This window comes from Canis lupus, chromosome 20 (genome assembly GCF_003254725.2).
Source record: "Canis lupus dingo isolate Sandy chromosome 20, ASM325472v2, whole genome shotgun sequence".
Lineage (NCBI taxonomy): Eukaryota > Metazoa > Chordata > Mammalia > Carnivora > Canidae > Canis > Canis lupus.
Genome location: NC_064262.1, coordinates 19,543,001 through 19,556,506, shown reverse-complemented (window position 1 = coordinate 19,556,506; position 13,506 = coordinate 19,543,001). Strand labels below are relative to the sequence as shown.

Genomic DNA, 13,506 nt, shown 5'->3' with positions numbered 1-13,506 from the left:
ATGTCAACATTGGAAAATCCTAGTGATTTCATCTTTTAGTTTTCAAATTGGGAGTAATTTCTACAACTCAATGAAAAGAAGCACTTGCTAAACTGACTTTGGGCTAAATAGAATTTAAGTGGTAAAAACCAATTCATCTCTAAGGTCGCATCAGAACTCAGAGTTCACACAATACACTTGCCATACCCCAATTTCTTGGACAATCATTTTTCTTAAAGAAAAAGAGCAGCCCCAAGCCCTGTCCTACGATTCTTGTCTTTCACATGGACTGAGATTATAGCTATCTACAGAAGGACCAAATAAGGCAGTCATTTCTGAAAAACTGATTGTTAAGCCCAATAAACACTAATATGTAAGGGCTATTAATTATAGGAAAAACCACTTTTTAGTTGGTAACAAGAACTAATCTCATGAAGGCTGTTCCTAGAGTTATAGCCTACCTTGGACCTACTAGGCATCAGACCTCAAACATTTATAGAAAGGTAGGTTTCTGTTAGCCTTCAAAACAAAACAGAACTGGAAGGCCTGGCTGGCTTGGTTGGTATAGGATGCAACTCTTGATCTCAGGCGTTTGAGTCCAAACCCCATGCTGGGGAGAGATTACTTAAAAATAAAATCTTTAAAAAAACAAAACAATGGGCAGCCTGGGTGGCTCAGCGGTTTAGCACTGCCTTCAGGCCAGGGCGTGATCCTGGAGACCTGGGATTGAGTCCCACCCACGTCGGGCTCCATGCTTCTCCCTCTGCTGTGTCTCTACCTCTCTCTCTGTCTCTCATGAATAAATAAATTTAGAAATCGTTTAAAAAAATAGGACAAAAAAAAAAAAACCTGATTTCAAACATATGTTTTCATCAGCCAAAAAATCTATATAACTGTCTGAACAGGAATTACAAGGTTTCCACAAAATGGTGAATATACTTAAATTTAAAACATTGAATTATAGTGGTTAAGAGCCCACACTTAAAAAAACCAAAAAGCTTTTTATGAAGGCAAATCATGTGCAAAAGGAGACCACAGGATGGTGAGCTGCCACATATGCATCACCAGCTTCACACAGGTACCAACTTGTGGCCAACCTGGCCACACCTGGCCCACTTCCCCCCAAGACCTCTGGGATATTCTAAAATAAACCCCAGGCTTCCTATAATTTCATTTACAACTATTTCCACACTTCAAAAGGCACAAACTTTTGAGTCCAACTTTTGATTTGGTGTCAAATCCAGGCTCTACCAACAAATAGCTTTGTGACCCTGGACAAGTGACTGAACTTCTCTGAGCCTGTCTTCTACCTGCCAAATGGGAAAAGTAATCCTCCAGGATTACAGTATGGACGAAATGAGATAAGGCATCTAAAGTATGGAACCTAGCACTGGCCCACAGGAAAGAGTTACTGTGGCAACTGTGGTTATTATTACTGTACTAGCACAGTAAACCAAGATTCTTTCTGACTCATTTCCAATAGCCCCACAAAGGACAAAGCAAATAGCAAGTATATGTATATATTAAAAAAGATGCTAACCTCTCTATGCTAAATTTAGACTAACAAAACACTGATGATTTACGACCCCCTGGCCCAACACTGATCCCCAGGAGTTTAAGGCAAAGAAGTCGAGAATAATCTCTTTGGCTAAGACTGTAGTACTATGGATTTCAACCAGCCTCCATGGGAGAGGGGAAGAATTACTTTCCTGTCAACCTAAACCAAGAGAAAGGGAGGTTTTTTTTTTTTTTTTTTTAAGATTTATTTATTTATTTATCATAGAGAGAGAGAGAGAGAGAGAGAAAGGGGGGGGGCAGAGACACAGGAGGAGGGAGAAGCAGGCTCCAAGCCAGGAGCCCGACCTGGGACCCGATCCCGGGACTCCAGGATCGCGCCCCGGGCCAAAGGCAGGCGCCAAACCGCTGAGCCACCCAGGGATCCCCCTGAGAAAGGGAGTTTTAAGAGGGGCCTTAGACAGTGTAACCTACCACCTCTGGCAGTTGTAGGGTACAAAGATTGGTATCTGCCCCACACCTGATAAAAGCCCCCTATCGAGAAGCAGGAATAGGTAGCCTGTGGTGGCTATGTAGAAAGAAGCCTGCTCTGGAAGCAAATGGTACTTCCTGCAATAGCAAAGAAGAGCCTCCTCTCCCCGGTGCTGGCTTCCCAACCTGAGGCAGCCCTGAGATGGGAAAGGGAAGATTTACTTTTTTAATCAAGTTCAAAGAGGACATTTTAAGTACTTAAAAGAGACCCCTATAATTTAAAGTGATATAAAAATTTACAGAATATCCATTATATAAGATAGGTATGTATGTGATATGATATTTATAGGATATATATTCCATCCAGAAACAATAAAAGAACAGAAAGAATGAGTTCAAAGGGAGAACTGAGAGAAAAAAATTAAGTTGTTTCCCATGATGTTCAGCACCTTCAATGTAATAGTTACATTATATGTTCAAAAGCTGAGCAAGAGCAGAGTGAGGAATGTCATCATAAAGATTAATGAAATGCAGATATTAGTACGAATAATAAACCGTATGAAGTGTATAATCAAATATTAAACTATGCCACTTCTAAACAGAATAAAATTTCAAGGCATATTAGAAAAGCTGTTCTCTTTTCATCTCTTTTTTCACTTATTTTCAGTGAGTAACCACAGCTAAGTGATGCTCTCATCAAGGATTCTACCCACGTCTTCCCAAAAGAATGGAACAGGGGGAGGAAGTGAAAGTTGCTCAAGACACAGGACAGAAACAAAAAACAGGGATGATCATGTGGCCTAAGGTTACTGATCAGGGACAGAAACTCCATGCACAAGTACTGTGTTAAGCACTAAAATAGTCCTTAAAGGGGCAAAGCGGGTTTTCTGCCCTTAAAGGAATTTGGAATAGACATGTAGCGACAGTGAGAGATCAATGTACACAGTCCCCACAGAGGTAGAGAAGCGGTGGGAGAAGTAACACAAGATTGAGACTAACTCAAAGCGCGGGAAAGAATTCTTGTGAAGGCTCCTGTGAAGTCAAGGCAAAGCAAATTCATGGTTCTTTTAAAAACTCAAATCTTAAAATAAAATGAAAACTCAGATCTTAGTCAATCTATGATAATGAAATATTCTATAAATTCTGAAGTCTTGATACATTGGTTTTGAAAGCTCCTTCCAATTATGATCAATATTTCTTAAGGGGGAGAGTTGTTACTTTCAAACTATGGAAGCACTGAACTGACCTTTCTCACGAAAAGTGTGATCACATGATTACATTTTGAATTATAAGTAGGCACAAATACATTCTTGGAAAATACTGAATGCTACAGAACTACCCCTGCTTCAATTACAGGGTATCTAAACAAAACGAGATCCTTCAATAGCAAAAATGGCATCCCTGTGCCATCCACCTATACCAACACAGCTTACGACCCACATCCAGAGCTTGTCCTCCCCATAGCTTATGGTATGAATTCTAGACAACCCAACTCTCTGTTTCAGCACTAACTAACCATGACCCAAATTAGCCTCAGAACATGCTTTGTACAGTTTACAGAGACTTCAGATTCTTTTGCAACAGACAGACCTCTGGTGTGTTACCTAAGGTTTGACGTTGCTACCAAGACACAGCTGATAAAAAGTCAAAAGTGATAATGATGAAAAGTCAAGTCTCAATTTCAATTCTCACCTACTAAACTGTTTGAGTAATTGATTACCATGTAATAAGTCAATGCAATCAAATTTATTTCTGGTCATGCAATCACAGAACTGATTACTTTTCAAATGAAAATCCAGAGAACTAGATTAGTTCCCAGAATAAAAAGCAGCAACCATGCGCACGAGTGTGTGCACACTTGCACACGCACGTACACACACACACACACACACGGGGGTTTTGCCAGTTTTCCATCTGGAAACCATGATGTAACAGGATAATCGCAAACTCATTCTCACTATATAAATCTGTGAATAATGAGATCATCTAACACGACTTAAACAAAAAATTAATTATGATGACATGTAACTCAAGTTCAACAGTCATTTATAATAGGTTGATTTTCCAAGGCAATGTTTTGCAACTCAAGAAATATCTTAGAAGCCAATAAGAAATAACAGGAAAAAAACCAAAGCAGTTTCTTTCCCACCAACAAGATCGATTTTTCAAAGGTAGTAGCTCTGCAATCTTATGAACAACAATTCTTCAAAACAAAATACAGCCAGCCTAATCCAAGTGGATTACTAAAAAAGGTATCTTTCATTTAACTATAATTCATTTTTAGAATTATTATCTGCCTTAAAAGAATCTACTTCAAATATGATTTTTCCCCCTAGGACAAGGTGATAGGTTACACAAAAGTCAAAGAAAAACATAGGTATACTTCTAGAAGGGGACAAAACATTAGAGATGGGATTCTTCCTCTTAAGCCAATGATGTTACCTGGGTGGTAAAGGGAAGGGTGTCCTTACTTTCCCTTCTTATCCTGAAGTCTGAAAACTAAGCCCCAGAAGTATCTTAATCTAAGGACAAAGGAGCAATCAGACTCCCCAGGGAAGAATATAAGAAATGACCATAAAGGATGGAAAGTGATTTTTAAATAAATGTGCCAGAACTAATCCATACAAACGGATGCCACTACCTTCAAAGTCATTACCTTGGAAATTATATACTTCATCCAATGATGCTGTTAGTCACTTTGGAATTTGTTTCAGAGCTCAACATTTTCCACATCCTTAAAACTAGCAAATATTTGTCTTTTCCAGGTTAGATTTGGCAATAGTCAAAAGTCCTCAGAGTAAATGTGTTTTCTTTGGAAAGCCTTTCCTGACATCCCAAGTCCGGGTTCTGTGTCCCCTCCCAGTGATCACTATGTCCCTGGACAGAGTGCTTTTCACTCTATGATGGAATTGCTTACTTATTTGTCATCTGTCCCCCTGGGAAAACTGTAAACTGCATAAAAACAGGGAATATATCTTATTATTACTATTATACCCATAATCCTAGTGTAATGCCTAGAAAACTGCAGACATCCAAGAAATAATGAATGATGCAATCCACTATACTACAAACTGGTTTGGAATACTATGTGAACCTTCTCCACCAACCCTTCCAGCATCTCTCAGGAAAGAGTACCGCACCTCACTTGTGATTATATATCTACAGAGAGGAATTATTACTTTATATACCTGAGGGGGGAGAAGTGATTGAATTTGATGATTTTCATTACTCATTTATGCAGAGAAAAGCAAAACTCACAACATCCTCACTGGCTAAAAACATAACTTTTCCACTCTCAAATTTGCAAGCACAAGAATATCTTTATCTTACCCAGTTGCAATATCTTTATAGTGTCTCTGTAGGCTTTCATCACCAGCTTGAAGTGGCGATAAAGTGGGTAGCACAAAACTCTTCTTCCAAAAGACACAAGGATTTCATGAACACTGGTCCAAGTCTGTGAAGCAGAGTTTAAATAAGTAATCATTTCCATATTATATAAACAAAAGGACACCAAGTAATATGAAGCTACTCTCAATTAAAAACTCTAAGTTTGGATCACCATGAAGCCACACAAGAGGGAAATACAAAACCATGAAATGAGATTCTTTTTGTATACCTTACATTAAAACACTTAATTGCAGTCTTTGTAATTTCTCATACTTTATCAAGATATCACAAATGCTCCCCAAAAATCACATATGCAGCAGGAAAGTTTTAGAAAGTCTTTTAAGAATTACAAATATGAATCTAAAACACATGGCACTAACAAAATGCAGATGCACATAAAAGACACTGTTAAATAATATACGTTTCATATTTTTGTCCTTTAGGACTATTCAAGATAGTGTAGATGAAAGATGTGGAACTCCAGTGAAGTGCATTCGCAGTCTCCTACCTCTCCCTCTTCTACTCTTTTTTTTAGTGCTTCGGGCATAAGTAATACTTGGTAAATACGTGGTATTTACTTCAGTAATTTGTTTTCACTTATTAAAGTGAAAAGTGACTTCTTGAAAAAAAGTATTTTATATTGAATAGTACCAAACTGAAACCATCAGCAATTCAAAACTTACTGATATCACTTTGTGCAAAATTGTTTATTGGATTTTGAGTAAAACTGTAACTGGTATATAAAACTTAAAATATAAAAAGTAAAACTAAGAGAGAATAATTTCCATGTATGTTAATCCTTAACAAATGAGAGATCTGGTTGAGAATATAGAGTACCTGACAAAGAACAGTTTATAGCTAAAAAGAATTATAAACATTTTTAAAATTCTACCGAAAACTAAATACTTTAATAAGTTTCACATAGCTTTTTATATCTCTGGCAATTCTAAGTTATCTCAAAAACAATAAAAATTTCAAAGTAAAATCATGAATAGGTGAATTTATTCACGTAGATTTTAATAACTGAGCTATGAAATTATTTAGTCACCAACTACTTTGTTTTCAACCTAAGTAACCAAAGCAATCATTAAAAAACCAGTTTTTCCATTATATGCTGATCACAGAAATAAGAAGAACCCAAGTGAAATCTAGAGAGCAGTGCTCCTCCATCTGTAATATGCATATGAATCCCTGGAGACCTTGCTACAGTTTCTGCTTCAGTGGGTCTGGACTGAGATTCTGTCTTTCTAACAAGCTCCCAGCCAAGGATGCTGGTCGATCCACTGGTTCATGGAACATTCTTTGGAGTAGCAAAATTTTCTGACAGAGCTGAATGTCTCAATTCTTGTTCAAGTCTTATCTATTATTTGAATAAACAGCCCTGGATTTTACAATTTAACCATCTCTGTACCTAGGATTTAAAGTGGAAAAAAAAAATAGCACTTAATTGATGAAGCAATTATCAGTTATTTAAATTGACACTTCTTTTAAATGCTAGCCTTTCTTCCTTCCTTTCTTTTTTTACATAATCTCTACACCCAACATGGGGCTGGAACTGACGATCCCAAGGTCATGGTCATATGCTCCACCGAATAAGCCAGCCTGGTACTTCCCTAAAATGATACTTTCTCAAAGTTCCTATTTATTTATTTCATTTTATTTCTTTTTTAAGATTGTATTTATTTATTCATGAGAGACACAGAGAGAGAGGCAGAGACACAGGCAGAGGGAGAAGTAGACTCCATGCAGGAAACCTGATATGGAACTTGATCCCGGGTCTCCAGGATCATATCCTGGGCTGAAGGCAGTGCTAAACCGCTGAGCCACCCAGGCTGCCCTAAAGTTCCTATTTAAATTACTGTTTTGGTGTTCAACAATTTGTTCAGAGCTAGTACATTTTAAAATATCTTTTGATAAGACTTACACAACTATTTTCTAGGAAAGAGATATAAAAACAATGATTACTAGGAGAGTTATCAGCTCTGACCATACTAATTGTAGGACCTAAGATAAGATATTTAAACTATATGATCTAAGTTTCCTCATCTGTAAAATAGCAGTAATACTTATCTTACAGACTTATTAGAAGGAACAGGAGACTTAATATATATAAAATGCTTAGCACAGTCCTGATGGTCAGGAAATGGCAGCTAGTAGAACTATCACCTAGGTTTGATACCCAACTTTGAGCTCTGAGCCAAAATATATGCCAACTTACAAACATGCTCTAACTCCACCCTACTTGTTCCCCCAACAGACTACATGTGATTCTTCCTCCAAAGGGTGTTCTCCTGCTCCCAAATTCCACAACACCTTCCCTAGCTTCATTTGTATACTATGATTAGTGGAATAGTTACAAATGCAATCAGAATTTTATTAAAGATGGGGGAAATTTTGTATAATAAAGTTTCCACTTTTAGAAGTTAAGAAATTGCTTGAATTACACCCAAAATGAACTAATGGCAAAAGAAAAATAACTTTTTAAATAAATCTAAAAAATTACAACTGAAAATCATACCTCAAACCAGCAGAGTGTGGAACTCAGTTTTCTAATATTCCATGCAGATTCAACCTTTATTTGTTTTGGAGAAAAGAGTATTGTCATTTTAAAGGTAAAGTCATTCTAAAATAAAGCAAATATACCCATTTATCCAACTAGTTTCTCAGGAGCACTGACATACGTTAAGAACTGAGAAGTGTCCATGACTGGAAACAAATAATTGCTTTGCAGTAGCTATCAAAGGCACGTTTCTGCCTACTTTCCTTGGGATTTCACAAAGTAAAGCTTTTCCAATGATAAGAGTACCAGAACATAAGAGCAAATAAGCAGGGGCTTTGAAACTAAAAATTAAAGCAAAGCAAGGCTTGCTCAATTTCTGTCCTTCTCAACTAAGTTACTTGCCTCCCAAACATTCTATAAATAATCTGCCAAAGGACTCAAAGATAATGCTCAAGTGCTGACTGAGGCACTTAAAAAGCTGCTCAAGAATGTGGCCTTTCAGAAAATGCTTATGAGAGAGTAAGTACATTCTAGAGAAGGTCTTGAAGTTGCAAGACTTCATGATGTCAAATATGAGAATAAAAGAATCAAAAATGGCAAATTTTATTGAGCATAACTGAACACTCTCACTCATCTCCTTAAGCAATAATGTGAAGTACTTTCTTTGTCAAAGAACATTTTTTTTTCAATTATAGTATCCTTAAAAGATGAGTGGAAACAAAAAACATTTCCAGCTATATTATGCCCTTGATACATTTATTAATATTCATTTTGGAGTCAAATGCAAATCTCAAGAGTCACCTTTGAAGTTTTCAGAATAATAACAACAGAAAATTTGGCACATATCAAATTCTAATCCTATACACTAATGCTATGATGTTGAGAAAAGCAGATTAAATAATATACATCATGACCCAATTTAAATACACATACACACAAGTACACAATAAAAAACTGGAAGGGAGGTATCTCCTTGTAACACTAGTTATTTCTGATTGGCTGAGATTACAGGAAATTTTAATTATTTTCTTCATATGTATATTTTTCCTTTTATGCTGATATGAATTATCTGTGTAATTTGTAAAAAAGGAAAGCATATGCTCAGCTGGAAAATAACCCTTGAGCAAGTACAATTATAAACAGCTGCAGGGGCACATTAACTGGAAAGACTTTTTTTGGCTTTCCAACCTTTTTTAATCATACAATCACTGATACAGGTAAGGGGACGTTTAGCTCTTCATTTACAAATCAAATGTGGATTAAGAAGAGAGAGAACAAATTTTATATTATTTTTAAAAAGACCATTTAAGAAATAATGTACTTCATAAAAGGTTTTACTTTTTACAAGATTTCTTTTGATAGCAAAAAAGACGTGATTCAAGTTTTTAAAAATGTGATTTACATAGAATTTTCTCAGAAGCAAATCTACCATATAAATTAAAGGACATCTGTGGATAAATGCTCAGATTCCCTTTTTTTGTAAAATGCTATACCTTGTGTCTGCTAATGGGACAGCTTGGACAGAGGCTATAAACAGGTATGGTAAAGTTTACCTCTTGTCAATGTCAAGTGTCATGTGGAAACAGCTCTTTTCTTTGGACAAGCCATCTCCTAAGAGATAATCTTTCTCTACCCTCAGCTTTCTTGCCTCGCTCTACTTGGTAGACACTGATACCCAGAGAGAAGAAAAAAGATCAAGCAAGCATTATGCGTTCACATTGGTACTCACCACCGACACACACATGCAGCTCTGCCAGGAGCATCCCCTGAATTACTAATCACAATGGCTCCTACTCTCGACAGGAGGAGTGATGTCTCACAGTTTATTTAGTCTGGTCACTTAAGCCAACATGCATAGACATACGTGCACTTACATTCCTCTCTCCTTCAGTGACACAAGTTTCATAGCAATATGCCAGCAAGATATCAATCAAACCGTAGTATACTTGGCGATGAGCTCTCTTGTCCAGTAGGTAAGATTTATTGACAAATTTTCGCAGCTGGTATTTCTCTTCTTCAGAAAAAGATACTAGGGGGAAAAATGCATTTCAAAATTAAATGTTCCATTCAGTTTTGTAAAACCCCCAGTGTGAAGGATTTGTCAAAATTAGAACTTCGATTATAGAAACTGAGGAGTTAACTCTGAATATAGAGAGAACTTTTAAATTAGACTTCACAGTTTTATTAAGGGCTGTGTATCTGCTCAAATATCTATTCCTTATTTCTAGGATCCCGCTTTTGGCTATACTCTCCTGTATTCAAGTCATCTAAATCCTGGAGCTGTTTACTTTAAAATAAAAAGACAGTATAAGAACAGAAAAAATAATAGCTAAATAAAGCACGCCATAAATACCCATTATCCATTTTGAAAGTTCTAAACAAAGAAATAGGAATATTCCCACACTATAGTCAACATTAAGGGCAAAGTACTTATTGATATTCTTTATACACAGGAACAAAGTGTTACATCACACATATTTGAAGAGGGAAGATGGTTCTTTTCGACAGTGTCTTTTCTTCTTTGGCTTGTCACCCTGTTTCCATCTTCACTGTCAGCCTTGCCCACACTAATAACCTAGCATATATCATTTCACATTTTCTCTATTATATAATGCTATACAGACACAAAAACATATCAAGGGAATTTATATCTTCCCCCCCACGCACCCCGCCAAAGAATTTGATTATTTTTCTCCATCTAGCCTACCTCACTCAGTATTTCTGGCAAATCTCTCCAAGTCAATTGGCACTTAGCTAATTTTTGTAAAGGAGTAGAATATTCCATGGTGTAGTATGCTCTATCCAACCACTCCCCCTACTGATGGGCATCCACTATGCTTCCAGTTCTCTGCCCCTGTTAATGACACTGCATAAATGTCCGTAGCACATGTCCCTGGATACTGGAAGCTTTATTTCTGATAGTAAATTCCCAAGAGTAGATTCACTGAGCTAAAAAGTGCATCTGTTTTTTAAAAATACTTCATTTAAAGGCTACAACTCTCCTTCTTTTTAATGGTCATGGACACAAGTTCTCTTTCCTACACACATCCCTCACACTCAGCAATAAATATAAGAGCTTCTCCTACTCATTTCCAGTTTAACAGATAGGAAGTATCCGTGGTAGGAAAAATTCTAAGATGAGACCCACTGAGTCCCATCGCTTGAATGTGGGCAGAACCTGTGACTTGCTTCTATCAAAAAGAATATGGCAATGGTGATGGGATAGTCACTGTCATGATTATATCTCATTAAGAGCAGACTGGAGCCAGAGGCTTGCCGATGGTTTTGAAGAATTACGATGCCATGATGTAAGAGGGCTGTGTGGCAGGAAACTGAACGGGGGGGGGGGGGTGCTCTGAGATCGAAGAGTGGCACAGCAATTGAAGTCTGCCAACTATTATGTGAGCCTGGAAAAGGACCCTTACTCCAGAAAAGAACATAGCTACCAAAACATATTTAAAAAAAGAGAGAGAGAGAGAGAGAGAAGATACCCAAATTTACCTATAGCCTTATAAGATACTGAGCTAAGTAAGCAAGTCCAAGTCCTAAGCCATAGAAACTGAGTAAAATTAGAAGAGTTTCTAATTTGTGGTAATTTGTTACACAGCAAGAAAAACTTCATACAGTGATTTATCACTGTTACTGCAGTTAGTATTTTTCTAACTGCTGAACTTTGAGCATTACTTTATAGATGTGTTGGCAACCTGTGAATGAACCATTTAAATGTGTTTTGCCCATTTTTTTCTATTGGATGGCTTGTCAAATTTTTAAGAACTCATAATCATAGATATGACCCTCATCATACCTCCAAATCTATTGCATTCTCCCAATGACTTTGTGAAATCTTTTGCCAATGAATTATTTATTTTTTGTGTAGCTAAATATGTGCATCTTTAAAAAAAAAAAAAAACAGACTCTGGATTTACAGCCTTCAATAAGGCTTCCTCAACCCCTGAATTGTACATGAAAGCCTCTCAGCTTTTCTTAAAATTTATGATTTCCTTTTAAAAATATAAGTCTTTAATCCATCTGGAAGTTACTTTTTTCATATTTTAAGATTTCGGTTAATTCCAGATGAATAGTTAATTGTGCCAACACAGTCTGGTCAGTAATCCATCTTTTCCCACTGTACTGAACCACCAACTTTGTAAAACAGATATGTTGCTTTTCTTGCTAAAAATTACCTCCAAGCATTTTCAACTTTTGTGATTGTAAATACAACATTTTCCCCCATTTCCAGTAAGCTATTGAGAGGAGAGAGAAAATATTTCTTTTCACATACCCTCTTAACCAATGTTTGGCTACCCAGACCAAAAAAACTAAAGTCCTTAATAAATGCTAATAAGAAAAAAAGAAAAAGTTTAGGTCAACATTAGTAAGGTAAGCAAGTGTGAGACTAAAGTTCCTTCTAAGTTTCCTTTGATGTCTATAATACAGGTAAGCTATCAAGTTATCTATTTTTTCACATTAAAATATAAGCATTATCAGTTATTACCATACCTGCAAAGTAAAATACATCTGGTCTTAAAGCAAGATTTATGGAAAGAGTAACAGCTAACCACACACAAGTACTCAGTTCCTGGCCAGTGTGAGTAAAACATGGCCTACTATTTGTCTTAGAGCGATTTCCAAAGAAACTCAACCATCTAGGTATTTTAAGTTACCTCTAAATAAAGTGTTATCTCTCTCTTACTTTGCAAAGTAATCCTTAATTTTCCTTCCATGCCGTATCAATCACCTTCAAATTCACTTAAGAAAGTTTTTAAGCCCAATAAAAGAGGAGCATCTGGATTTCAGTTTCAGTGCTTCCTATCAACCTCCTTTCAAAATAACTTTAAAAGGTTCTTTCTCGGGGCAGCCCCGGTGGCGCAGCGGTTTAGCACCGCCTGCAGCCCAGGGCGTGATCCTGGAGATCCTGGATCGAGTCCCATATCAGGCTCTCTGTGTGGTGCCTGCTTCTCTCTCTACCTGTGTCTCTGCCTTTCTCTCTCTCTGTGTCTCTATGAATAAATAAATAAAGTCTTTAAAAAAAAAAAACACTGAATATGTATTAAAAAAAAAAAAAGGTTCTTTCTCCAGGGTTTAGAATTGCCCATTATATTTAGGTAAGGACAGGCTAAACTGCTAACCAAAAGATCCCAAAATACAGTGGCTTATATAAGAAGTTTTTCTCCCACGCTACTATTCTGAGTGAATGATCCAGGACTGGTGAAGCATCAGCATCTCCATTACATGACTTCCATCTATGCATTGAAGAAAGCTGCTGCGGGTTTTTACCATTTTCTAACCAATGGGAAAGCAGAATGGGACAGCAAGCATCTGCTTTCTAAATGCTCCAGTGCACATAGAACTGCCACTCATTTCCCATCATCCGGGGCTCAGTCACATAACTACACCCAGTGGCAAAGGAGGAGAGAAAAGGTGGTCACCCAGGGCAATCACTCCTATACCCAGCTCCAATTCAGGAACCCTCTTAGGGGAGGAGGACTAATAAAAGACACCTGGCTGTCTGTGAAGCTAACATTTAGATAAAAAATTATTAAATCACCTTTTTTTTTTAATTTTAAGTAGGCTTCATGCCCAACATAGGGCTTGAACTCATCATCCTGGGATCAACAATCACACACTCTACCAACAGAGCCAGCTAGGCACCC

At 37.0% G+C, this 13,506-nt stretch overlaps 1 protein-coding gene and 1 long non-coding RNA gene across 2 annotated transcripts in view; one reads left to right on the top strand and one right to left on the bottom strand.

Moving 5' to 3' along the window:
- Positions 1–13,506, bottom strand: part of SHQ1 (SHQ1, H/ACA ribonucleoprotein assembly factor) — a 101,716-nt gene that overhangs the window by 57,474 nt on the left and 30,736 nt on the right. The window contains exons 7-9 of the mRNA XM_025456582.3: positions 9,727–9,881; positions 7,871–7,924; positions 5,296–5,419 (exon numbers count right to left, since the gene is read on the bottom strand). Coding sequence (XP_025312367.1) covers positions 5,296–5,419; positions 7,871–7,924; positions 9,727–9,881 — 333 coding nt within the window. The remainder of the gene's footprint in view (positions 1–5,295; positions 5,420–7,870; positions 7,925–9,726; positions 9,882–13,506) is intronic.
- Positions 1,200–3,075, top strand: LOC112666081 (uncharacterized). The gene is made up of 2 exons (XR_003140724.3): positions 1,200–1,489; positions 2,633–3,075. It is a non-coding gene; the product is annotated as an uncharacterized LOC112666081 (long non-coding RNA).